At 39.6% G+C, this 25,227-nt stretch overlaps 1 protein-coding gene across 5 annotated transcripts in view; it reads right to left on the bottom strand.

Moving 5' to 3' along the window:
- The window catches only part of DEUP1 (deuterosome assembly protein 1), a 94,294-nt gene extending 70,354 nt beyond the window's left edge, over nucleotides 1-23,940 (bottom strand). The window contains exons 1-2 of one of the 5 annotated variants that reach the window (XM_058446682.1): nucleotides 23,920-23,940; nucleotides 21,715-21,787 (exon numbers count right to left, since the gene is read on the bottom strand). In XM_058446682.1, the coding sequence (XP_058302665.1) occupies nucleotides 21,715-21,743 (29 nt within the window). In that variant the 5' untranslated portion in view covers nucleotides 21,744-21,787; nucleotides 23,920-23,940. Of the gene's footprint in view, nucleotides 1-4,295; nucleotides 4,340-19,144; nucleotides 19,174-21,714; nucleotides 21,788-23,239; nucleotides 23,304-23,919 lie in introns of those variants that run through there. The other 4 variants (XM_032168106.2, XM_058446683.1, XM_058446684.1 and 1 more) reach the window with 4 other exon arrangements.
- Nucleotides 23,941-25,227: the final 1,287 nt, after the last annotated feature.

The following is a 25,227-nucleotide window of genomic DNA, read 5'->3' as shown; positions in this document are numbered from 1 at the left end:
CCTCCATTTAGTTTCACCAAATCAGAATTTTAGAGCTAATTAAGGAGCATTTAGCATTTTGATAGAACTCAGGCTCAGAGAGGACCAAGATCACACAGCTAATTAATGGAAGGGCCAGAACTAGATCCTAGGCAGCTGCTTCCCATTTAATGTGTCTTCCTGTATACCACACAGCAAAAGACACAGTGTTTTGAATAAGAACATGCTTGAAAAATACAGTACAAATTCGCTCCATTGCAATAAGGTTAGAAACAGGTATTAAAATCCAAAGAATTTAGAATTTCCAGAATCATTTTCTAAGATATCCAGAGTCAACCCAAAAAGATGATGTTCCTTTGGTTTATTCAATATGATATTCACCAGTTTTGACATCAGAGAGGTTTTAAGTACAAAGTGCCATTCTGAAGTCTTCTCCTAGCATTCCTGGAGGAATGTTAGACCCAGAGGCTTTCAATTTTTACTTAAAACCTAAAATAAATCTGACAAAAGGATGTATACTAATTCCTCTATAAATAACTTGATTGAATTTTAAGATTGAATTTTAATTGGAATTATAATGTAGGTGGAAAGAATAGAACTATGGCCTGGTGTTTCCACAGCATTTTTCTTTTTCATGACAACATGTATCATCCTGTACTGTAAATAGATTTTGTCTATTTTTTCCGCTCTGAAGAAAAAGGACTATGTCAATGTAAGCTCTAGCAAAAAAGAACTATATCAGTCTGGTTCATCACCATCTCACCAAAGCCTAGTATAGTACCGCAGCACATAGTAGATGCTCAATAAATTTCTGAAGAATGAATGAGTTCCTTTAATTGCTAACTTTTGGCATGTAACAATGTACCATGCTAAGAAAGTTAAAATAAGGCCTACAGTATAGTCTGGACCTAATGTAATCTACTCAATCAATATTGTTCAGTGAATGAATGGTTTATTTCTTGGTTATGGTTATGCTATGCAAAAGTTAGAATGTTAGACTCTCAGGATGGAAGAACTCTTACAAGTCAACTAGTCCAACTACCCCAACTACCCATCCAGTGTTTGCATTCCCTCTATGAATACATATATATTATATATATACACATATATATAATATATCTAAAATGTATATATTATGTGAAAATATATGTATTTTAATTAAAATATATTTTTATATAAAAATTTATTTTCATATAAAATATATTTTTATATAAAAATTTATTTTCATATAAAATATATAAATATATAATTATATATATAATTTTTTTTGAGATGGAGTCTCGCTCTGTTGCCCAGGCTCCAGTGCAGTGGCACAATCTTGGCTCACTACCACCTCCACCTCCTGGGTTCAAACAATACTCCGGCCTCAGCCTCCTGAGTAGCTGGGACTACAGGCATGTGCCACCACATCTGGCTAATTTTTTGTTTGTATTTTTAGTAGAGACGAGGTTTCATCATGTTGGCCGGGCTAGTCTCAAACTTCTGACCTCAGGTGATCTGCCCGCTTCGGCCTCCCAAAGTGCTGGGGTTACAGGTGTGAGCCACCACACCTGGCCCCTCTACAAATATTTCTTAAGAGAATCATCTATCATACACTACTGATCAGATTCAGCAGGTCTAGGACAGACCCTAAGATGCTGCATCAGTAACAAAATTATCAAGTGATTCTGATGCATGCCAAAGTTTGTGACCTGTTTTTCAATATCACTGCAAAGAAGTTATCCATCCTAGGTCTGAATTCTTCCCTTAACAGGTAACCACGGTCTGAGATTGTAGCTAGACAGTAATGTGTTTTAGACAGATCTTTTTTATATTGAAGAACTTTTCCATCCATTGGTCCTAATTTGATCTCAATGATTCCACTGAGACCATTCAGGACAAATGCCTTTTCAACACAGTAGACTTTAAAGTACTTGAATACAGTCATCAGTGTGTCAAATACAGTTCTGAGTGTACTTCCAGTCTTCTTTTGTCAGTGTTCAATATTAGAGACTGAATATATGAATGGACAATAATCAGATCATATGACAGTAGACTCTGACCCATAATTTCTGCAACAACATAACCAGTCCAGAAAGCCAAGCCACAAAATCTGCAGCAATTGTCCCATAATGGTCAGGGCTTGATCACTGACTGCCATCTTCCCTAATTTCTGTCCCCACTTCCAACTCAGGACAAACTAGAGAAAGCCAAATCTACTCCTCAAAACAATCCCCTAGGGTGCCCCACTTTTAGTTATTTTGTCTCCAGCCTCTACATGCCAACAGCCTCCAGTGAGGGCACACCTGAACCCTTCTCCCTTTTTTTACCTTAAAGTTTTCCCACTCCTCTGCCTCCCTTTGAGTCCCTACCAAATGCAAGTGATAGTGGGTGACTCCCTTGGTATAGCAAGCTCTGAATAAATAAATACCTTCAGTTGTTTTCATTTGGGTGGTCCTTATTTATTTCCACAAATATTTTTACTTCTTTCTATTGCTCCTAGAGATTTTTTCTTCACCACTCTATACTCAGTATCCAGTATACTGCCTGAAAAATACTAGATGCTTAATACACATTTGCTGAATGAAAAAAAAGAATGACTATGGTAAGATTTTCAGACCCTTCAAATTCTAGCTCTTCTTTGATTTTTTGGTTTTTTTTGGTCAATTTTATCCTTGAAACGTACCATTTGGAACTTTAAGATAATACCACAGGTATGGTCTAATCAGCTCAGAGGGGGTCTCACAGATCATTTGGTTTAGGTGCCATATACTTTTATCTAACCAGATGGAGATCACATTATGGATTTAGGAAAGGAAAGGGTAAAGCAGTGATATCACATTGTTTCAAGGTGGGTTTATTCTTATCTAAAAATCTTATTTCTTTTTTATGCATGCTATGAGTAAGCCACCTATTCACTATCTTGTGCTTGTTTAGTTTTCTGAGAGGAGGGGTCCAATGGTAGGGCTGTATATTTATCCTTATTAAGTTTCAGCTTGATAGTTTCAGTCTTTCATTGTGGGTCGTCATCACTAGTTATTTCAGCAAGCATTCATTAAGCACTGTGTAAGGTACAGGGAAAACAGAGACACAAGAGCAATTGCCTGTGAATAGAGAGACTTGCAAGGCAGGCAGGCAGAATAAAAGACCGATGAAGGCAGGCAGGCAGAATAAAAGACCGATGAATATATGCGGGCTTTCAAAAAGGAGGCGTAGTGAATACAGACTTGCAGAGGGTAGGCTATCACAGAGGTCTTCCTAAATGAGGTAACATCTGAGCTTATATTTGGGATCCTGTTTCTATCAGAGAATATATTATCTATATCTCCTAGCTTTGTGTGAGCTGCAGACTTGATAAGTATTACCTGCCATGTGTATACACACACACACACACACACACACACACATAGTATGTATGTATTTAGTATACAAATGAAACAGGTACATATAAAATGTGTATTATACATATATAATATACAGAATATATAAAATATATACATACATATTTTATAGATATACACACATTTTTTATATATATACAAGTCATTGTATAAAATGCCATAAAGGACAAAGTGGAAGACAGACCCTTATAGCACTCCCTACCAAGCTCTTCAGGGTGACAGTGATCTGTGGATTATTTTTTAAAATTATGATCAGACAGTAATCCATTTAATTAACCTTGCAATTTTTTCTTTCTTTCCCACAAAAATATCATGACAAAGCCCGAATACAAGTCTATGCTGTTTCTCTGCTGCACCAGCATGCTAACCATGTGAGGTGAGGCTGGTCTAGTGAGCAAGGAGTCAGGCATTCCTGGTGAGTCCTGGTGGCCATTACTTCCTCTTCTGAGGCCTGCAAACCAATGCTAATCTCTCTTCCAGAGTCTTACCTAAGATTTAGTCAAACTCAATTTTACATCAAACTCAGCTTTTTATCAAACTTAATATTCCCTTTTGAAATTCAACTGTTCAATCTTCTAGTATATCTTCTGTTCTTCAGCTTTTCAGATAATTACTCGTAAATCTAGTGAACTTTAAAATAAGATTTTTAAAAAGGTTCAATTTAGCCTCCTTCACATAGCTGGGCACTGGCATTCTTTACTTATATTTCCATTACTTCCTTTAGTCAAATGCTAACTAACACTATGCTAAGTATCTTCTTGAACCCCTTTTCATGGATCCTCACAATATCCCCATAACATAGGTATTATTATCCAATTTTAGAAAAGTTGATTGGTTAAAAAAGAAAAAAAAAAGTCCTCTAAGTCTTCCAGCTTTGGAAACTAGGTGGATTGTGTCTAATACACTACTTAAGACATGCAAAAGTCTATTCCTTACTTTAAGGTGTATCTTGGGAGCAATTCACAAAGGAAGGTCCTGCCGTTAGGCCAGATCTTTCTGCATTAATCCTTCAATTCATTAAGCCATAAGAGAGAGGGCACACAGACTTTCAGGGTGACATACCCATCAGAACCTATAATCAAAGTATCAGGATATCAAGTTTGGAGGTGAAGACGGGGCAAAATAGAAAACTAAATAGTGGCAAGTATACTAAAGAGGGCAGGGGAATGGAAAAGAGAGTCACATTCAGAGTAAAAAGAGCCAGGGTAAGATATATGGACATATATGAAGGTGGCCCAGAGCAATTTTGTGGCTGGTGGGCTCATACCCCAAAGCCCTTTAACATAGGGCTTATGTGCTAGTTCTTCCCCCCAACATTTTTTCTTTTTCTTTTTTTTTTCTTTTTTTGATACAGGGTCTCACTCTGTCACCCAGGCTGGAGAGCAGTTGGCAAGATCATAGCTCACTCCTCTGGGTTCAAGTGATCCTCCTGCCTCAGTCTCCTGAGTCACTAGGACCACAGGTGTACACCACCATGCTGAGCTAATATTTTAAATTTTTTCTAGAGACAGGGTCTTGCTATGTTGTCCAGGCTAGTCTTGAATTCCTGGCCTCAAATGATCCTTCCACCTCAGCCTCCCAAATTATTGGGATTATAGGTATGAGCCACCATGCCCAGCCTTATGTGCTAGCTCTTAAAAGGGCAGACATGAACCTAAAATAAAAATTGGATAAAAATACTTGAATATTAACTAATAAAAGTTTTTTAAAAAGAAAAAAAGGACCAACCTTCATCAGATACATTGCTATAATGATCATATGACTTGTTAGCCAAACCAGGACAATTTTGAAAGTGAAAGGAGCACTAATAATAATTATGCCAGCACACTAGGTATAAACAGTTACTGTTTTGGACAAACTGGGATTCAGGATTAGCCTACCCATTACCAATGGGAAAACAGAGGTGCAGAGACAAGTTTGTGGGGGAAAAAGTCAAATTAGAAATCATGACTAAGAAATTTGCTCAAAACTGTACAATTACATAGAAACTGAATAACCTGCTTCTGAATAACTTTTTGGAAAATAATGAAATTAAGGCAGAAGTCAAGAAGTTCTTTGAAACTAATGAGAACAAAGACACAACATGCCATATTCTCTGGGATACAGCTAAGGCAGTGTTAAGAGGAAAATTTTACAGCACTAAATGCCCACATCAAAAAGTTAGATCTCAATTTAACAACTTAACATCACAACTAAAATAACTAGAGAATCAAGAGAAAACCAACCCCAAAGCTAGCAGAAGACAAGAAATAAACAAAATCAGAGCTGAATTGAAGAAGACAGAGACATAAAAAACAATTCAAAAGATCAATGAATCCAGGAGTTGGTTTTTTAAAAAAATGAATAAAATAGACAGCTAGCTAGACCAATAAAGAAGAAAAGAGAGAAGATCCAAATAAACACAATTAGAAATGACAAAGGGGAAATTACCACTGACTCCACAGAAATACAAATAACCATCAGAGAATATTATACTTACCTCTATGCACATAAACTAGAAAATCTAGGAGAAAAGGATAAATTTCTGGACACATACACCCTCCCAAAACTGAGCCAGGAAAAAACTGAATCTCTGGGCCGGGCGCTGTGGCTCATGCCTGTAATCCCAGCACTTTGGGAGGCTGAGGCGGGTAGATCACGAGGTCAGGAGATGGAGACCATCCTGGCTAACACGGTGAAACCCTGTCTCTACTAAAAATACAAAAAAATTAGCTGGGCGTAGTGGCACACGCCTGTAGTCCCAGCTACTCGGGAGGCTGAGGCAGGAGAATGGCGTGAACCTGGGAGGCCTCGAGCTTGCAGTGAGCCGAGATCACGCCACTTCACTCCAGACTGGGCATCAAAGCAAGACTGCATCTAAAAAAAACAAAACAAAACAAAACAAAACAAAACAAAACAAAAAAACTGAATCTCTGAACAGACCAACAATGGGCTCTGAAATTGAATCAGTAATAAATAGCCTAACAACCAAAAACAGCCCAGGACCAGAAAGATTCACAGTTGAATTCTACCAGACATACAAAGAAGAGCTGGTACCATTCCTACTGAAACTATTCCAAAAAATTGAGGAGGACAGACTCCTCCCAAACTCATTCTATGAGGCCAGCATCATCCTGACCAAAACCTGGCAGAGATACAACAAAAAAAGAAAACCTCAGGCTAATATCCTGGATGAATATGGATGCAAAAATCCTCAACAAAATACTGGCAAACAGAATCCAGCAGCTCATCAAAAAGCTTATCCACCATGCTCAAGTAGGCTTTGTCCCTGGGATACAAGGGTGATTCAACATATGCAAGTCAATAAATGTGATTCATCACATAAACAGAACTAAAGACAAAAACCACATGATTATCTCAGCAGATGCAGAAAAGACTTTCAATAAAATTCTGCATCATGTTAAAACTCTCAATAAACTAGGTTCCAAGGAAACATACATCAAAATAATAAGAGCCATCTATGACAAACCCACAGCCAACATCACACTGAATGGGCAAAAGCTGGAAGCATTCCCCTTGAAAACAGACACAAGACAAGGATGCCCTCTCCCACCACTCCTATTCAACATAGTATTGGAAGTCCTGGCCAGGGCAAGCAGGCAAGGGAAAGAAATAAAGCGCATCCAAATAGGAAGAGAGGAAGTCAAACTATCCTTGCTTGCAGATGACATGATCCTATTATCTAGAAACCCCATAGTCTTGGCCCAAAAACTCCTTAAGCTGGTAAACAACTTCAGCAAAGTCTGAGGATACAAAATCAATGTGCAAAAATCACTAGCATTCTATACACCAACAACAGTTAAGCTGAGAGCCAAATCAGGAACGCAATCCCTTTCACAACTGCCACAAAAAGAATAAAGTACTTAGGAATACAGCTCATGAGGGAACTGGAAGATCTCTACAATGAGAATCACAAAACACTGCTCAAAGAAACCAGAGATGACACAAACAAATGGAAAAACATTCCATGCTCATGGATAGGAAGAAACAGTATCACTAAAATGGCCATACTGCCTGCCCACAACAATTTATAGATTCAATGTTATTCCTGTTAAGCTACCTATGACATTCCTCACAGAACTAGAAAAAAAAAAAAAAAAACAGAAAAAACTACTTTAAAAATTCCTATGAAAGTCTAGGTGCAGTGGCTCACACCTTTAATCCCAATACTTTGAGAGGCCAAGGTGGGCAGATCACTTGAGTTCAGGAGTTCGAAACCAGCCTGGGCAACATGGTGAAACTCTGTCTTTACCAAAAAAATACAAAAAAATTAGCTGGGCACGGTGATGTGCATCTGTAGTCCCAGCTACTGGGGAGGCTGAGGTGGGAGGATCACTTGAGCCCGGGAGGTGGAGGTTGCAGTGAGCCAAGATTGTGCCCTGAATTCAAACTATACTACAGGGCTGCAAGAATTAAAACAGCATGGTATGGGTACAAGAACAGACACATAGACCAATGGAACACAACAGAGAATCCAGAAATAAGGCCACACATCTACAACCATCGGATCTTCAACAAACCTGACAAAAACAAGCAATGGGGAAAAACTCGTTATTCAATATATGGTCCTGGGAGAACTGGCTAGCCATATGTAGAAAATTGAAACTGGATCCCTTCCTTACACCATATACAAAAATTAACACAAGCTGGATTAAAGACTTAAATGTAAAACCCCAAATTGTAAAAACCCTGGAAGACAACCTAGGCAACACTATTCTAGACATAGGAATAGGCAAAAATTTCATAACAAAGACACCAAAAGCAATAGCAACAAAAGCAAAAATTAACAAATGGGATCTATTAATTGAAAAAATTCTTCACAGCAAAAGAAGCTATCAACAGAGGTAAACAGACAACCTACAGAAGGGGAGAAAATATTTGCAAACCATGCATCTGACAAAGGTCTAATATATCCAGCATCTATAAGGAACTTAAATTTACAAGAAAAAAAAGCAAACAATCCCATTTAAAAAATGATCAAAGAACAGACACATCTCAAAAGAAGACATACATGCAGCTAACAAATATATGAAAAAAGGCTCAACGTTACTGATTGTTAGAGAAATGTAAATTAACACCATAATGAGATGCCATCTCACATCAGTCAGAATGGGTATTATTAAAAAGTCAAAAAATAACAGAAGCTGGCCAGGTTGTGGAGAAAAAGAAACATTTTATACACTGTTTGTGGGAGTGGAAATTAGTTTGACCATTGTGCAAGACAGTGTGGTCATTCCTCAAAGACCTAAAAACAGAAATACCATTCAACTCAGTAATCCCATTGCTGGGTATATACCAAAGGAATACAAACTATTCTATCATAAAGACACATGCACATGTTATGTTCACTGCAAGCACTATTCACAATAGCAAAGACAAGGAATCAACCTAATTGCCCATGAATAGTAGATGGAGTAAAGAAAATGTGGTTCATATATACCATGAAATACTATGCAGCCATAAAAAGAACAAGATCATGTCCTTTGCAGCAACATGGATGGAGCTGGAGGCCATTATCCTTAGTAGACCAGCAAAGGAACGGAAAACTAAATGTCACATGTTCTCACTTATAAATGGGAGCTGAATGATGAGAACACATGGATACATAGAGGGGAACAACAGACACTCGGGCCTATCAGAAGATGGAGGATGGGAGGAGGGAAACCATCAGGAAAAGTAACTAACGGGTCCCAGGCTTAGTATGTGGATGATGAAATAATCTGTAAAACAAACCCCCATGACACAAGTTTACCTGGATAACAAACCTCAACATGCACCTTTGAACTTAAAAAATAAAGTTAAAGAAAAAAAACTATAGCCTTTGGGGATAATTTTATTACTTCCATTTTCATATTGGCAAGACATGCCATTATGACTTTCAAAAGTGTTTTATCAGCTCCCAAATCAATGGGCACATTTTCTAAAATATTTAAGCCATAAAAATATTTGGACAATTTGAAAAATAAACACAGCATGAGAAAAATTCTACTAAGAAAAATAAGTAATTAAATGCTACATTTTTAAAAAAAGGAGTGAATTCAGTTTGGAATACATGAGATATCTAAAATAGAAATGGGTCTGGAGCGTGGGAGAGGGGTTTAAAAGACAAATATGGAAGTCATCATGGAGAAAAAGAAGGTAAGGAGGGAGGAATTAGGAAGAAAGAGAAGCATAGAGAGGAGAGACAAGAGACTATGTCATGAAACACAGAATAGTCTAAGAAAATGAGTTTTCAAAGGCTGATGAGCAATTAAGTTAGGTCTTAACTTTTTCAAAATCTTTTACTGAAACTTACTCAAAAATATATTACATACCTATTTGCCTTCGTTAATAGGCTATACTAATATAATTTAACTTTTCTTGGTGGCTCACAGACTCTATTCTGCACACCAAATACTGTATCAGACCCGAGACATACACAAGGTCAAATGGGGAGAGCCCCCAGCAGAAGTCCTAGAGCCCACTTTCATAGACACATCTGTGATGTCAGTCTGCTCTTTAGTCAACTGTCTGTTCTAAAACACTAAAGTGAAAGATTTATTATTTTATGGTTTTTAGGTCATAGTTTCATAAAACTCTTGTTCAAAATTAATTATTGAGTCATAGACAAAAATAGCTTTTCCTCAAGCACTTTTTTGTCATCCAAAAAATGTTACTGTCATCATTAGTGTTTGCTAACTTAGCCGCATTAAAATGCCTATTTTTATTACATAATTGAGATGGTGGCTCACATTCAATCCATTCATTTCCTTCATTTGCAATAAGCTTAATGTCGGGACATGGATAAGGTATAAACCTCATTATTCTAAAAAAAAGTGCTTAAATGTACTTATAAAGGCCTTGTTCTAAAGGCTTCATCATAATAACAAGGAGACATTTATGGAAATAAAGTACAACGCTATAGCCTCCAAGTCCCTACCAATTGTTTTATCAGAATTATAGGCTCATACAAATTTAAAGCCGCATTTTTTTATGTTCTAAAAAGAGCAGAAGATCTGTTAAAATATTTCTATTACAGATAAACTTGTTCTGTCATAACTCCTCACATTCTAAGTAACCCCTCGGTCCACAAATTAGAGGAGAGAAGACAACAGTGAAATATTAGCAGGCACTAATCTCTTCAGGGCGATCTTTACATTTATCTAAAAATACAAATAGCTTCACTCTCCTCATAAACTTGTGTATCTTAATTCTTAATGCATATTGACATACATAAATGTATGATGCAATTAATAATAAACAAATGTTCATCTACACATGTATTACTGGGTTCTGTAAGCCAGTCTCTAGGACAATTAAATTATTTCTTGCTAGAAGATCTATTTGATGAGTGACTGCAGTGTTAGTGTGTTTGATGATAGTTATTTTACCCTTTTTCTATTAAACCTGGAGCTGGCTGTTTCATTGGATCCCACAGGGAAGAATTAGGCACACATTGATAAAATCTGTTTCCTAATCTAGACAACGTTTTAATTAATATAGTGCTTCTGGAATGTCAGAAATTTCAATGAACCTCATTCTTATGCCAGCTGGCTCTGATAACTTCTAATTGTGTATCTGCAGCTTAAGCATCTGAGTTGAAGACTTCTATGTCCAACCATCTATTCAACACTGACACGTCCAGAGGATGGCCAGAGGCATCTCAAACTTCACATGTTCAAAACAGAGCACTAGACTCCCTGCACCACAAACCTGCCCCCACTCCAGTCCGTTCCATCTCTTTAACTGCTGCCACTGCTACCAGTTGCTCGAGATAAAAATCCTTCATGATCCTAGATTTGTGTTTCCCTCAAATCCCACAACAACAGTAAGTCCTACTGGCACTACCTCCAATATATATCCTAAATTCTGACTGCTTCTCACTATAAACAGTGATAAACCTTGGTCCGAGTCATCCTTATTGATTCTTTCCTAGTTTCCTACCCAATATCTATCCTTCCTTTGTTCCATACTAACAGAACTTTGATATTATTCAGAGGAAATGCAACCAGCTAAAGAAACAGCCACATTTCCCAGTCTGCCTTGAAACTAGGCATGGACGTGTAACAAAATCTGTCCTATGAAATATAAGTGGAAGGTGCCAAAAGGCTATTTAAAAGAGGACTGCAGCAGATACTGTGGGTACTCTACACATCCCTAATGGTAACCACTTAAGGACACATGCCTGGTTTCCTGTGGACAAAACTTGCATTCCTTTGCCTCAGTGCCTTCTCTTGCAGCTAGAGTCCTCTTTGCTGCCTCTGTGACAAGTCAGAAGTGACAGAGAATTAATGCTCCCAGGAGCAACTTTGACCAATGACTGTCCGCTATTGGTGTGTAAATACTCACTTTTTCCTTGGCTGGGAGAACTCTTGTGGGGTGTGATTTGTGCTGGGTTCCAGAGCTTCCTCATCAGGATTTGACTCAGTCACCCACAGTGGTAGCTGGTAACCTGCCTTTCCTGTTTCATTTCCTATTCCCGTATGAAGTAGGCTGAAAAATTGTCCCCAAAGATAATCAGGTCCTAACCCTGTAAACTGTAAATGTTACTTAATTTGGAAAAAAGATCTTCACATAAGTTAAGAATCTTGAGATGGAGAGGTTCACATAAGTTAAGAATCTTGAGATGGCAGTGGGAGATTTGACACACAGAGAAAAAGAGGAGATGAGGATGAAGCAGAGAAAAATCCGAAGATGCTGGCCTTTAAGATTGGAGTCCACAAGTCAAGGAATGCAGTCACCAGAAGCTTGGAGAGACAAGGAAAAGATTCTCCCCTAGAGCCTCTAGAGGGGGGCAATCCTGCCAACACTTTGACTTTGGCCCATTGATACTGATTTTGGGCTTCTGGCCTCTAGAACTGTGAGTGAATAAATTTTGGTTGTTTTAAGCCACCAAATTTGTGGCAATTTATTATAATAACCATAGGAAACTAACATACCGCATCTTTAAGAGACAGGGTCTTACTCTGTCACGTAGGCTGGTGTGCAGTAGAGCAGTCATAGGCAACTGCAGCCTAGAACTCCTGGGCTCTTAACAGTTGCTATAATCCTAGCTGTTAAACTAAGCATTTTGTTTGAAACTCAATAGACCCTCCTAGATCCAAGATATTACTATGTATATGACTAATAGTAACCTCACTGTCTAAAGACTTACAGTATCTCCCCATACCTGCCTGCATTAGTTTTTTTTCATGCTGCTTTCCCTGGGACTGGGAAGAAAAAGAAGTTTAATTGAACTTAAGGTTCCACATGGCTAGGGAGGCCTCAGAATCATGGCAAGAGATGAAAGGCACTTCTTACATGACGGAGGCAAGAGAAAACGAGGAAGAAGCTCAAGTGATCCTTCTGCCTCAGCCTCCTGAGTAGCTGGGACTACAGGTGTGTGCCACCACACCCAGCTATTTTTTTTTCTTTTTTTTTTTTTTTTTTTGTAGAGATAGGGTCTTGTTATGATGCTGAGGCTGGTCTCAAACTCCTGGTGCCAAGCGATCCTCCTGCCTTGGCCTTTCAAAGCACTGGGATTACAGGCATGAGCCACCACGCCCAGCCTACACCATATCTTCATATCCCAAATAAACAATGCATATCCAAATTCTTATCTCAGAGCTGGCTTCTCTAGGAACCCAAAATAAGAATGCTGCATACACCCTTTTGTTTTTACCCACTGCCTTTTCTCTACTTCCTTCTTGGAAGGCAGATATGATGTTGTAGATGGTTCAGCTATCTTGAAATGATAAGGTGACCACAAACAGCTATATACAGCTGTACATACAGGCAGCTTCACTTGGACATACAACAAACGTCTTCACTTGGATATATAACAGGCATCTCAAACCAAGCTTGCATTTTCTCCAGTCTTCCTTTTTTAATAAATGACAATTCTGTCCCTTCCAGCTGTTAGGCCAAAAGTCTTTGGACCATCCTTTGTTCATCATCTTCTCACACACTCCATATCCAATCTAGGATCTATAACATTGTCAGCTATTTCATGAAAACAAACCCATTTGTCACTATGTCTACATCTATCAATCTGATCTACTGTCATCTCCCACAGCTTAGCTTGTCTGCCTTTTCCACCTTTACCCTCCTATAGTCTATTCTTCCCATAGCAACTAGAGCAAGCCTTTTAAAATATTAAGTCAGAAAATGTCACTCCTTTGCTCAGAGTCCTCCAGTGACTTCCCATTTTACACAGTGAAATCTGAAGCCTTGACTAAGGTCTGCGAGGCCCTTCAGGACTTGGCCCTATTTGCCTTTCTGAGGTCATCTCCTACCACTTTCCCCCTTGCTTCCTCCTCTCTAACTGGCCTCTTTTCTGTTCCTTGAAAACGTTAATCATGTTCCTGTCACAGAAGCTTTGCTTTTGCTGATTCCTCTGCCTGGAATGCCATTCCTCCAGATATCCAGATGTCTACATCTCTCACTTTTTTTAGGTCTTTCTTCAAATGTCACCTAACTAGATTTACTCTGTAACTCTCTATTCTCATAATCTGCTTACTCTTTCTACACAGTGATTATTACCACCCCCCAACTTAATGTAGATTTATTTATTTGCTATAATCTGTTTCCCTCCACTAGATTGTAAGCTCCAATGAGGTCTCTGATACCATCGCAGAACCATAGTATCAGCTCTAAATTTCCCATCTCCAGAAAAATAGGAACCCTAATTTGCTTGGGTATTATATTACGAGCTTCTGGTTTTTATTTAAATTTTGTGTTTTAGCAGACCTCTTCTGACAATACTCCAGCAGGGGAATAGAATGCCACCTCATTACTGCCAGACAGTGGTGGAAGTTCAGGTTCTTGAGTCAGCCTCTGCTGCCACTTGGAGGGAGGAATTCCTCATTACTGCTGGGTGGGGGTGACAGTTGAGGCCCCTAGTAGCTCTGCGCTGATACCACCTTGGCTGGGATGGGTAGGGATGCCTCATTACTCTTTCCTACATGGCCTCCTCCGACACTGTGTGAGGTGGGTTCTCTAGTTATCATTACCACTCAAAGTGTCTTGCTTTCCTTTGCTATGGTAAGTCTCCCTTGGGGTTGTTGGTGATTTGAGGCAAGATTTGGATATTCCTGAGTCCCTGGGCCATTGCACCAATTATGCCTCGTATGCCACCTGTTTCTAATACAAATGGACAGCCTCTATGGGTAATTTGACTAGCCATCCTTTATGAGCCAGCTGTTTTGTTGATTCGTCTTTTTTTTTCCTATTCTTGAGCCACTTTAAGTAGTACATAACTTGAAGATTTATAAGATTAGCATAAAGTATTTGCATTTTCCCCTTTCTCCTTTTTAGAGAAAATTTGGAAAACATTTCATTGCATGGATTCTTTAGTGCACCTAGCTCTGTGCTGCTCATCTTGTACTCTAGCATTTGTACAGATTATAGGTATAGTTACTCCACGGCACTATGGGTTGGCCAGTGGATTTCCCCATAAATGGCTATGCCATATATGTTTGTGCTTTAATATGGCAACATGTGAAACATTTCTGTCATTCTATAACACTTTCTATTATAAGAAGCAACAATAACTTAATAATTGCTTTTAGAGGAAAAAGGGAATAATAGCCAAATGTATCTTCTGATTTCAAGACACAACCTAACTTAAATAACATTTAAGGGTGAAAACTGTGAGTCTTAGTATGTTACCCTCATAGAGTCCATGAAAGCACATGGGTATGTTTTGTCCCTGGCTGAAGCCATTCCTACGCAACCATTACCCAAACATCCTCCAATTAAAAAGGCAAGTCCTCAACACCTGAAGTGTATCTATGAAAATAGTCCTGGATTCTCTTCATTTTTTCACACCCTGCTTTTATACAACCTCATTTCTACCTAATTCTGAACTCTTGATTCAACTCTTCTCTACTCTTTTGAAATTGGTATTTATATTTTATTTCCCTGTTGTTTGACAGTTTATTGCCTTTAATAGGCTGTCATTCTTTCGGTTCACTCATTCATTCAACAAATGTTGACTGAGCTGGGAGCAGTGGTTCATGCCTGAAATTCTAGCACTTTGGGAGGCCAAAGTGGGAGAATTGCTTGAGTCCAGGAGTTCGAAACCAGCATAGGCAACATAGTGAGACCCTACCACTACAAAAAACAAAACAAAAAAATTGCATCTTGGTGGTGTGTACCTCCCAGCTACTCTGGAGGCTGAGGTGGAGGATTGCTTGAGCCCAGGAGGCTGACATTGCAGGGAGCCAAGATCACACCACTGTACTCCAGCCTGGGTGACGGAGCAAGACCCTGCCTCAAAAAAAAAAAAAATTGACTGCATAATTACCCTATGTCAGGCACTGTGCTTGTCCCTGTGGTGAGACAGAAGAGAAGACAAAACGTTGCTGAACAGAGCTGGGGCCCCTGGAATACGCAGGCCTACAGTGTTATAGGACTAACTTCTTAATGTTCTTATTACCACTGATACTTGTGTTGCTACTTCTCTTGCCAGCTTTTCTATTTTTGCCTCTATTTCTCCTTTTCCTTCTGCTTCTTGAGTTCAAGGAGGGTACAGCTTTTATATTAACTGCTGTCCAATGAGACTGCGTCTTTCTTTTGGGGAGAGAACAAACGCACTCATCACATATCTGTAATATTCATGTTTTTAGCACTTCTGTGTTTCACCAGTGCTCTGATTGGAGACTCACAAAGTTCCAGGTGGTTCCAAGGTGCCATACAACTAAGCACCACAGACAACCAGGTCAGGTTAGGTGGGTATGCACCTGATGTACATATCTACATTCACACATATCAGATTTTTAAGAAAATGTATTTTGTAACTAATCTTTTGTAAAGATTTTCCTGTAAAAAGTATGTGCAAATTTATCCTACACAGTGGCACTTTTTCATCTTTCCTTAAACTTACTAGCAGCTTGATTAGGTCTCTTGTAGAAATCTTCCCTTTCTTTCCTTATTTCCTTCCTCCCTCTCTCTCCTTCCTAATAACTTTCCTTCCTTTCAAAATCATGCATTTAATTCCTACAGTCACTCAGCACTGCTAACATTTCAGAGTCTACCATCAAGTTTGACATATCAGGGTTTTAACCCAGATGTGCTTTATTTTGTTTCTTCTTCAGAGATACAAGAAACTGGAAGAACTTGTCCAGTTTGATTACTCTGGGGAGGAATATACGTGTATATGGGGAGAGGTGAATAAAGTATGAAGAGAGGGAGAGTAAGGGGGTATAGTCTGGGCTAACCAGAAAGCAAAGGAATTAACCAAATTTAAAAAGAATTTTCAATGTGCAAAAATAATATATTACTATAATTTATTCAGGTACCAATATGTTGACTTACATCAGAAAAATTAGATTTTATTTTACAAACTGTAATTAAAACTGTGCTTAACTCATCAAGAACCTGGTAAGTAAAGTTATGATTCATAAAGTCAAGAACCTGGTAAGTAAAGTAAAGATGATTAATATATCTCAGAGGGAAAGAACACTTTAAGGGTTAGGAAAGATGCACACATAGAAGAGTATAGTTTTAAAGGACCTTTTGAATCAGACGCAAGAAGTTATGATTTAATATTCATCTACCTTGGTTCTTTGAAAATAATGACTTTCATAGCAGATGAGAAGAATCTGGTGGATCACGTAGCAGTACCTAGATGTTTAGGAAGCATCTGACAAGATTCTATGAATGAGATCAATGGCTAAGATAAAAGTCACAGAATAAAAGGTACAGTAAAAGATTCAGTAGAGAAAAATGAGAATTTGGTTGAAGATGTATGCACACACGTTTTGTTCCCTCCCGAAATCCTACTAACACAAAGTAAAGGGATATTTTTAACCTAGAAGGTCAAACCTACAAGGATAAAAATAACAGGAACTAGCAGTGGACAAAGCCAAGTAGCAAACCAACTAGATACATCTGGAAGTAGCAAGTGAGTGTCAGCCTGAAAACAGGAGGAATGGCTAAGAAGGGGTTGACTCCTAGATCTCCTCACTGGCATTCGAATCCAGGCACATTCTCTGGAGAAGCTAAAACAGAAAGGCTCTGGACTGGGGTTGGGGAACACCAGGTACAGTAGATGGCAGGACCACCGTACTGGAAACTGGGGGGTTAAGGTCAACAATATAAGTCTGAATTCAGCCCCCTCCTCCTTTTGAGCTCCCAGAATGCTGGTATACTCTCCAGGTAGGAAATTAGAATTCTCTGGAATCTGATTAGCCTGAGACAAAAGACTGAAAGAGAGTGACCTGGGGTCCTGCAAGGAAACTGCCTAGCCTGATGACTATGGAGTAAAGACCACTGTCAATAAGCCCACTGATATGGTTTGGCTCTGTGTCCCTAACCAAATCTCATGTCGAATTGTAATTCCCAGTGTTGGAGGAGGGGCCTGGTGAGAGGTGACTGAATCATGAGGGCGAACTTCCCCCTTGTTGTTCTTGTGATAGTGAGTTCTCAGGAGATGCAACTCCCCCACTTCTGTCTCTCTCCCTCCTGCTCTGGCCACATAAAATGTGCCTCCTTCCTCTTCGCCTTCTGCCATTGTAAGTTTCCTGAGGTCTCCCCAGCTATGCTTCCTATTTGTTTTTTGGGTTTTGTTTTTGTTTTTGTTTTGAGATGGAGTTTTGTTCTTGTTGCCCAGGCTGGAGTGGAATGGCATAATCTTGGCTCACTGCAACTTCCGCCTCCCGGGTTCAAATGATTCTCCTGCCTCAGCCTCCTGAGTAGCTGGTATTACAGGCATGCACCACCACACCAGGCTAATTTCGTATTTTTAGTAGAGACGGGGTTTCTCCATGTTCGTCAGGCTGGTCTTGAACTCCCAACCTCAGGTGATCCACCTGCCTTGGCTTCCCAAAGTGCTGAGATTACAGGCATGAGCCACTGCGCCTGGCCTCTATTTGTTAATCTAACCATATGCTATTTATATGTGGAGACAAACTTGATATGACATAAAAAAGGTTGAAAACAAGGTGATGAACAAAGATATTATTGATTAAAGTAAATTAAAAAGAAAGCAGGGATGGTAATATCAGGCAAAGTAGAATTAAAACAGAAAACATTAGTTTATACTTGTGCTATATTTTATCATGTTAATCATATATTATGCTGAGAAGATATACCCATAAACCTTAACACATCAAGCAACAGAACACTGAAATATGTAAACCAAAAATTGTTAGTAATACAAGAAGGACCAGACAAACCACAATTGTAGTGAAGATCTTCCTTAGAATTTGACAGATCAAATAAACAAAAATTAATGTAACTGTACTTGAAAAACACAAGTTAAACATAATAACAACAATTAAAATGTTTGATTATATAACTTTTTTAGCCTTTTTACTCAACCAAAAGAGAACATACATGTGTTTTTAAATACCCAAAGGACATTAATAAAAGTTGATCCTGCAATAGACTACAAGAATAATCTTAGTGAAATTGACAGAGTCAAAATCATATAGTCCATATCCTATGACTATGATAGTAGAAAGATTAAAAAGTAATAATAAAAAGATAACTAAATGCCCCTTGAAATTACATTTTCTAAATATCAGTCAAAGAAGATATCAAATTTGAAATGACAGATTGTTTAGAAAATGATGGTGAGAACACTAACCCTATGGCAGGCAGCAAAGCTGTGCTCAGGAGGAAACTTACATGCTTTTATTATTTAAAGAAATCATGAAATCCAGAAATCACGAAAATAACTGAAGCACATTTTTCAACCCATGGGAACAAGATAAACCATAAAAGGGCAAACTAGTAAGTAGAAATTCATGAATAAGAAAACAAAAACAAAGCAAAATCTAGAGAAGGTTTTCTTAAAAAGGCCAATAAAAGGGATCACTTACTCATTCTATAATTGTGCTCTGGAAACACACTTTAAAAACAAAAAGAACAAACATAAAATTGAGTTTCAATTACAGGAGTTTAGATTATTATGGCACAAATACAAACACCTGTAATTGGAAGAAATCATTGATAAATTAACATCAAACCTGGTTATAACCATGATATCAGAGAATATTGATTCACTCACACTGAAAATGTTCTGTGGGAAAGCTCCCACCGTAGGCCTTGGCACTTTCTGCTCCTGCTCTGTGTAATCTTTTCCCCCAGATATAATCTGCTCAAATGCTGCCTTACCAAAGCATCTTTGTTTGACCATTCCATTCACACTCTCTATTTCTCCCACCCTTAGCCTGCTTTATTTTTCTTCATATCACCATATGATACAAATTTATATGTTTATTATCTGTCTCTTCCACTATGGTATAAGCCCCTTGAGAAACAGTTGTCTATTTTGTTCACTGCTACCTTCCTGGTGCCTAGACCAGTAAGTAGCTCACAGTAGACTCTAAATAGGTATCTGTTAAATGTAGGCTGCTCCACAAAACATTACTGTATATGTAGGTGACATGGTTTAATAAGCCACATAACAAGTCCCTGATGATGAAGTTTTATTGTATTCATGATCTAGATTTATACATAATTCTCAATAGCATGTGGGACTCAGGCAATGCCAACCTGGGGTCTCCATGCTTTGGAGACCATGGTAGGCAGGTGTCTGGCCCCATGTCTACTGTGATGAGTGGAACAGTACCTCAGGAAAACCTCTAATAACTCTCATTAACTTGGGGGGTTGTAATTACACCATACCCAAACAAGTTCTACTGTTCCTTACTAAATTCTAAGTTCTTTAAGGACAAGGTCTGTTTCTTAAATGACTCCATGGCCTTGGATTTGTAGGAGTGAAGTGATATCTGGGACCCAACCTTAGGTTCAACATCTTCAATCTGCATCTTAGCTCTTAGTGCTATCATCACACCAGGGACCCAACACATACTTAACCCAGAATCCTAACCTGGCTCTGCTATGGATACCAGGCAGGCTGCTCCCTGCATCTCATTGCCATCCATTTCCAGTGTAGGAAGGAACACAGGGATTGGAGCCAGGCATACCTGAATTCAAATCCTACTTTCTCTACTAACCTGGTGTATATTCTAGGATGAACTCCTGCTTTTTTTGTCTTTCTACCTTTCTGAGCCTCAATGTGGCAGAGGATGCTAGTTTTTACCAATATCCATTCTTCCTCCTTTGTTCTAGAACTTCTAAGCTTCATCTGGTCATATGGCTACCTAGTTACAGACCATACTTCCCAGCCTTTCTTGCTGCTAGTTTTAACTCTGGGATTAAGTTCTGGCCAATGGAAAGTGAACAGAAGTGAGACCTGCCATTTCCATGTTATACTCCTAAAAGAAAAGGTCTTACTCTCTCCTCTTGGCCTTCTCCTTCCCTATGGAAGGAGCACAGTCATGATGGCAGAGCACACTTATGATGGTGGGAGCTGAAACAACCACTTTGGTCCTAGAGATAGAAATCATTAATGAAGATGGCAGAGTTGCCAAACCAATCCTGGTCTGCGTATCTTGGGCGAGCGCAGCACCTGTGACAACTATATGAAACAGAAATAATCTTCAATCTTATTTAAGCTGCTGTTTTTGGAGTCTCTTTGTTATAAGAGCTTAGACTGTACTCTAATATATTTACTTTTCTTAGCTGTAAAATGAGAATAATACCTAGCAGGGCTGTTGTAAGAAGGAGTATGCAGTAGGAGCTAAAGAGTGATAGCTATGATTATTATCCAAACTTGTGCAGCTTTCTTTCAGCCTGACATCAAAGTTATGGTCTGGGCAGAATTTCTGAAAGTGAGACACCTGAAGTGGTGTGACTAGTGCTAAAGTCAGTTGCAATCAAGATTAGGCACTATACAACCACCCCTTCACCCCTTCATTCCCCAAACTCTGTGTTTAGCCAGTGGTCAGTTGGCTAGTGAAACAATAGGAAGAGAAAACTCTGCGATGCTGGTAACAGGTAAAGAGTTAGGACAGATATCTGTAAACAGGAATTTGATATTCTACAATGACAAATGCTATACAAATTTTATTCTTATCTCTTCGTGAACTTTTGGTAAGATATCTAGTTCTTGATGATGTTTTTACGGAGTTAGATCTATTCTCAGGCTATGTTTAAGTGATGAGTTCAGCCTTAAGGGGCAAAAGTAGAGGGTAACTTGAGATTCTCAGTGCAGCAAAAAAGGAGCAAGCTGGCGAAGAGAGGTTGCATTGTGGTAACAGAAGAGCACATGAGGCCTGCCTCGGCATCCATCACCCTTAGATATTGGACAGTCACTAAGAGTTGGAAAACAGTGATTTTTGAGTGCAGATCTGTAGTGTCAAAATCAGAAAGTCTTGCATTATAATACTTAATTACAATCACTTGATATTTCCTCTCATCTGCCTCACCAAAAATAATTGGCATATCCTTCTATTAATAGTAAATTTCAAAATTCATGTGTTCTCAGGAAGTTTTTGGCATAGTTAAGCACATATTTATTAAACAGAAATTTCTCAGCACTTACCCCATCGTATTATGGGCTTGGTTCTCCATGTCAAGAAACTGCTACATCTGGTTTATATTTCTTGATTTTTAATCTGTTAGGAGGAAAATGATCCAAGTTCCTAAAATGTTTACATTCTTTAACCTATAAAACATGAAAATTTCGCTACTGGCAAAAACCATTTAGTATGAGTTTTTCTGTGTAGTAGCTCTTGATGCTACAAAATATAGAAATCTGAGTTTTCTGTTTTGGTTTTTTGTTTTTTGAGACGGAGTCTTGCTCTGTCGCCCAGGCTAGAGGGCAGTGGCACGATCTCAGCTCACTGCAACCTGTGCCTCCCGGGTTCTAGCGATTCTCCCACCTCAGCCTCTTGAGTAGCTGGGACAGGCAATCGCCACCACGCCCGGCTAATTTTTGTATTTTTAGTAGGGACGGGGTTTCAGCATGTTGATCAGGCTGGTCTCGAACTCCTGACCTCGTGATCCAGCCACCTCGGCATCCCAAACTTGAGTTTTTTGTTTAGCGACCCCTATGCATTTATGATATTGACTTAGTGATGAATCGAAATATGTGGTAAGGACTAAAATGAGCATCCATTTACTACTTATTGAATAATAGCTTGGTACCACGTTGTTTGCAAAGGGCTCAGTACATGAGAATGAGTAAAACAGAATTCCCATTAAAAGAGAAATTCTAGCCAGATGTTCTCAAACTTTCTATTCTTGTGGTTCCCCTAAAGGTGTGCCTTTATTTGAGTACATTCTTTCTTTGGCCCTCTCTGGGTTTTGTTAAGATGAATATAACTATGAGATTTAGGACAAAAAGGCTAAGAATGCCTTTAAAAAGAAATCTTGAAATTCTTCAATGGCTTTATGGGCACTGGCTCACCTCTTGACAAAATAGGGATGTTAGTATTTGCCTACAGTAAAAAAAAAAAAGTTTTTCTCAGTAACAGAATTTTAGTTAAAAAATAATCTATGACAATAACTGGAGAAAGTATTGAAAAGGACTTCAACTCCTCCGAATCACTGAATAAAAGTCAATTAAAGAGCATTCAAGGAGGTAGAAAGAGGAGGAAGATTCGAGCTCACATCACTTCCAAATCGAAGAGTTTAAGAGACCCTGGAATTGTGTGTGGGACAGAGCGGCGAGCAGCAGGGATGGTGAAGGAAAACTTGACCAGAACGAGCAGACCAATAAATGGCTTTGTAGATTCTCAAATCTCTCACTTAAACGTCAGGGAAACTGCGGCACAGACAAGTTAAGTGGCTTGCCCAAGGCCACACGACTAAAGCCCAGTCCTTCTAACTTAGGGCGCGCAGCTCTGCTCTGGATTTGCAAGCGCGGGCCTCCCCTCCCAGCCTCTGTCCCCGCGCCACGCGCCCCTCCAGGACCCGCGATCGGTTCAAGCCCAGCCTCCCGCAGAGCGGCCGCCCTTTTGGGGTCCCCTTGTCCCGCTCGAGGACCCGCGCCAGCCTGGAGGCCAGCCTGGCCTTTGGGTGAGGGTCAGGGGAGAGGCGGGGCCGGGAAGGCCAGGAGCCATTACCTGCGCTGCGCCGCGCTCGCCCGAGAGGTCTGAGGCTGGGGGAGCAGGACCGCGTAGGTCACCTCCCGCCCGGCCAGGCCCGCCCCAAGGGGCCCCGCCACCCGCCACCCGCCACCACGCTCCCGCCGCCTGGGCCCTCCCGCCGCGCGACCAACGAGGCAGTTGGGCCTCTCCCTCCCCGCGCGCAGCGCCGCCGCGTGTTGCCATGGGGACGTCTCGGCCCGAACTCGTGGCCGTCGGAGTGGGGGATGGGCGCGGCGGGCGCTGCCCTCTGGGGGCTCCCTGGCTGCCTCCAACCTCACCCTGCGCGAGCGCGACCTCGTTGTCCCGCAGTTATGCGTCCAGTGTCCCCTCTAATCTGGGTCCTTTCCTCTTTGTAGTCCCACTGCCTACCCCAGGGCCCGGCACCCAAGCTGCAGCCCGGAAATACTTGTTGAATGAATGAACCAAATAGATCACGAAGGAACTGTAAACCGCTGGGTAGTTCATCATCCAGGTTCCTTAAATCCCCTTGGCCCTCTTTCCTCTTACCCAAATTTGAAGTGGTATGAAAAAGAAAGAAACTTGGGTTAAAGAGAACTGCTTTTATCTCCGTTCACCCTAGTGCCTTCCAGCTGGGAGGAGCTGGATTTCACCGCTCAGCCCCTGGTTCCCGTGGTGATAACAGCATCAGCTTGTACCTGACTTTCCCGTCAAGCGCGATGGGTCCTTAAAACACTGCCAGTCAGGCGATCGGACAGTGTTGCCTCCCTTCAGGGAGAAAAGAATAGCTTCTAAGAGGAGAAGCTGGAACGAAACTCAACGGGACTGATTCCAGATTCTTTCCTTTTTCCACCAAATTCCAAGAGTCATTGATGACAGAATTTCTGTCTCTCTTCATTTCATAGAGGAAATAATAGGAAAGAATATATGTTTTTCAACTGACATCTTGAGGGATTTGTTTTAAGCACTTGAATTTTGTGTTTGATTTATTTTAACCAAAGAATTCCTTCCTAATACATGGAGTCGACTACTTAATTCTTAAAGTCTTATTTGCACTTTACTTTCATCACTTTAACGCTAATTTGCTACTTTAATATTCTGTGAATTTAATGCGCACCCACATCCCTCCGTCCAGGTTCCATCTGAATTTTATAAAACCATTATGCTGCTTCTTGACAAATTGAGCTTCATAGATGAATTATATACAGTCACCTGGGATATTAGTTCTAGTAAGTGTTTCATAGCTCTCATGTTTGCATGAAGAGAGTGACTGTGTTATCTTAACTTGAAACTTTTCATTATTCTGAAAACTCTTAGTTCTATTCTTTATTCTTGTCTGAATTGAATGGGTCAATGTATTTTTTCTAACCCAAGGAAGGGAAAATGGAAATAGGAACGAAATTTAATGAAATCTCAGGATGCCCAAGATCACTAAGGCTATGTAACATTGCTAAGTACTTCCATGTTCATTATTTCTTTAGAGGCTCAGAAATACACTCAGCAAGTGTATCAGGTGTTATTAATAGCTCCTTTCAGAAGATTAGGAAACCTAGTTTTAGAGAGAATGAAGGATATGTCCATGGATTTGTCCATCTATTTGCACTTGAAATGGATGATACATCAAGATATAAACCTAGGTCATCTTACTCCAAATCCAGTGTTCTCCAGGCATTAAGGTTGAGTCGGTTTCTTTAGCAGTCAGGATCTTCCTTAGCAAACTGTAGGTTTCATGTTTTCACACAGAAGAATAGGTGCAGGGGAATGCTTGCAAAAACAGGTGAGAAGACACATACTATAATGGATTTTAGGAAAATTTAAATATAGAATAGGAACATCCCATTCAATTTAATACCAATAAAGGTTTTCATTTCCGAATGAGAGTTAAGATTTAAAATGCAAATACCTGTCCCCTACCTCGCTAGTAAGAAGTAACTGTAAAGATTTGAATTCACCTTGAAATGTCTTTATTATTAGATATTTTCAGGTAAGTTTGTTTTGAAAGGGAT

Source organism: Hylobates moloch, unplaced genomic scaffold (genome assembly GCF_009828535.3).
Source record: "Hylobates moloch isolate HMO894 unplaced genomic scaffold, HMol_V3 SCAFFOLD_11, whole genome shotgun sequence".
NCBI lineage: Eukaryota > Metazoa > Chordata > Mammalia > Primates > Hylobatidae > Hylobates > Hylobates moloch.
Note: the sequence above shows the minus strand (reverse complement) of the source record. Positions and strands in the feature narration are given on the sequence as shown.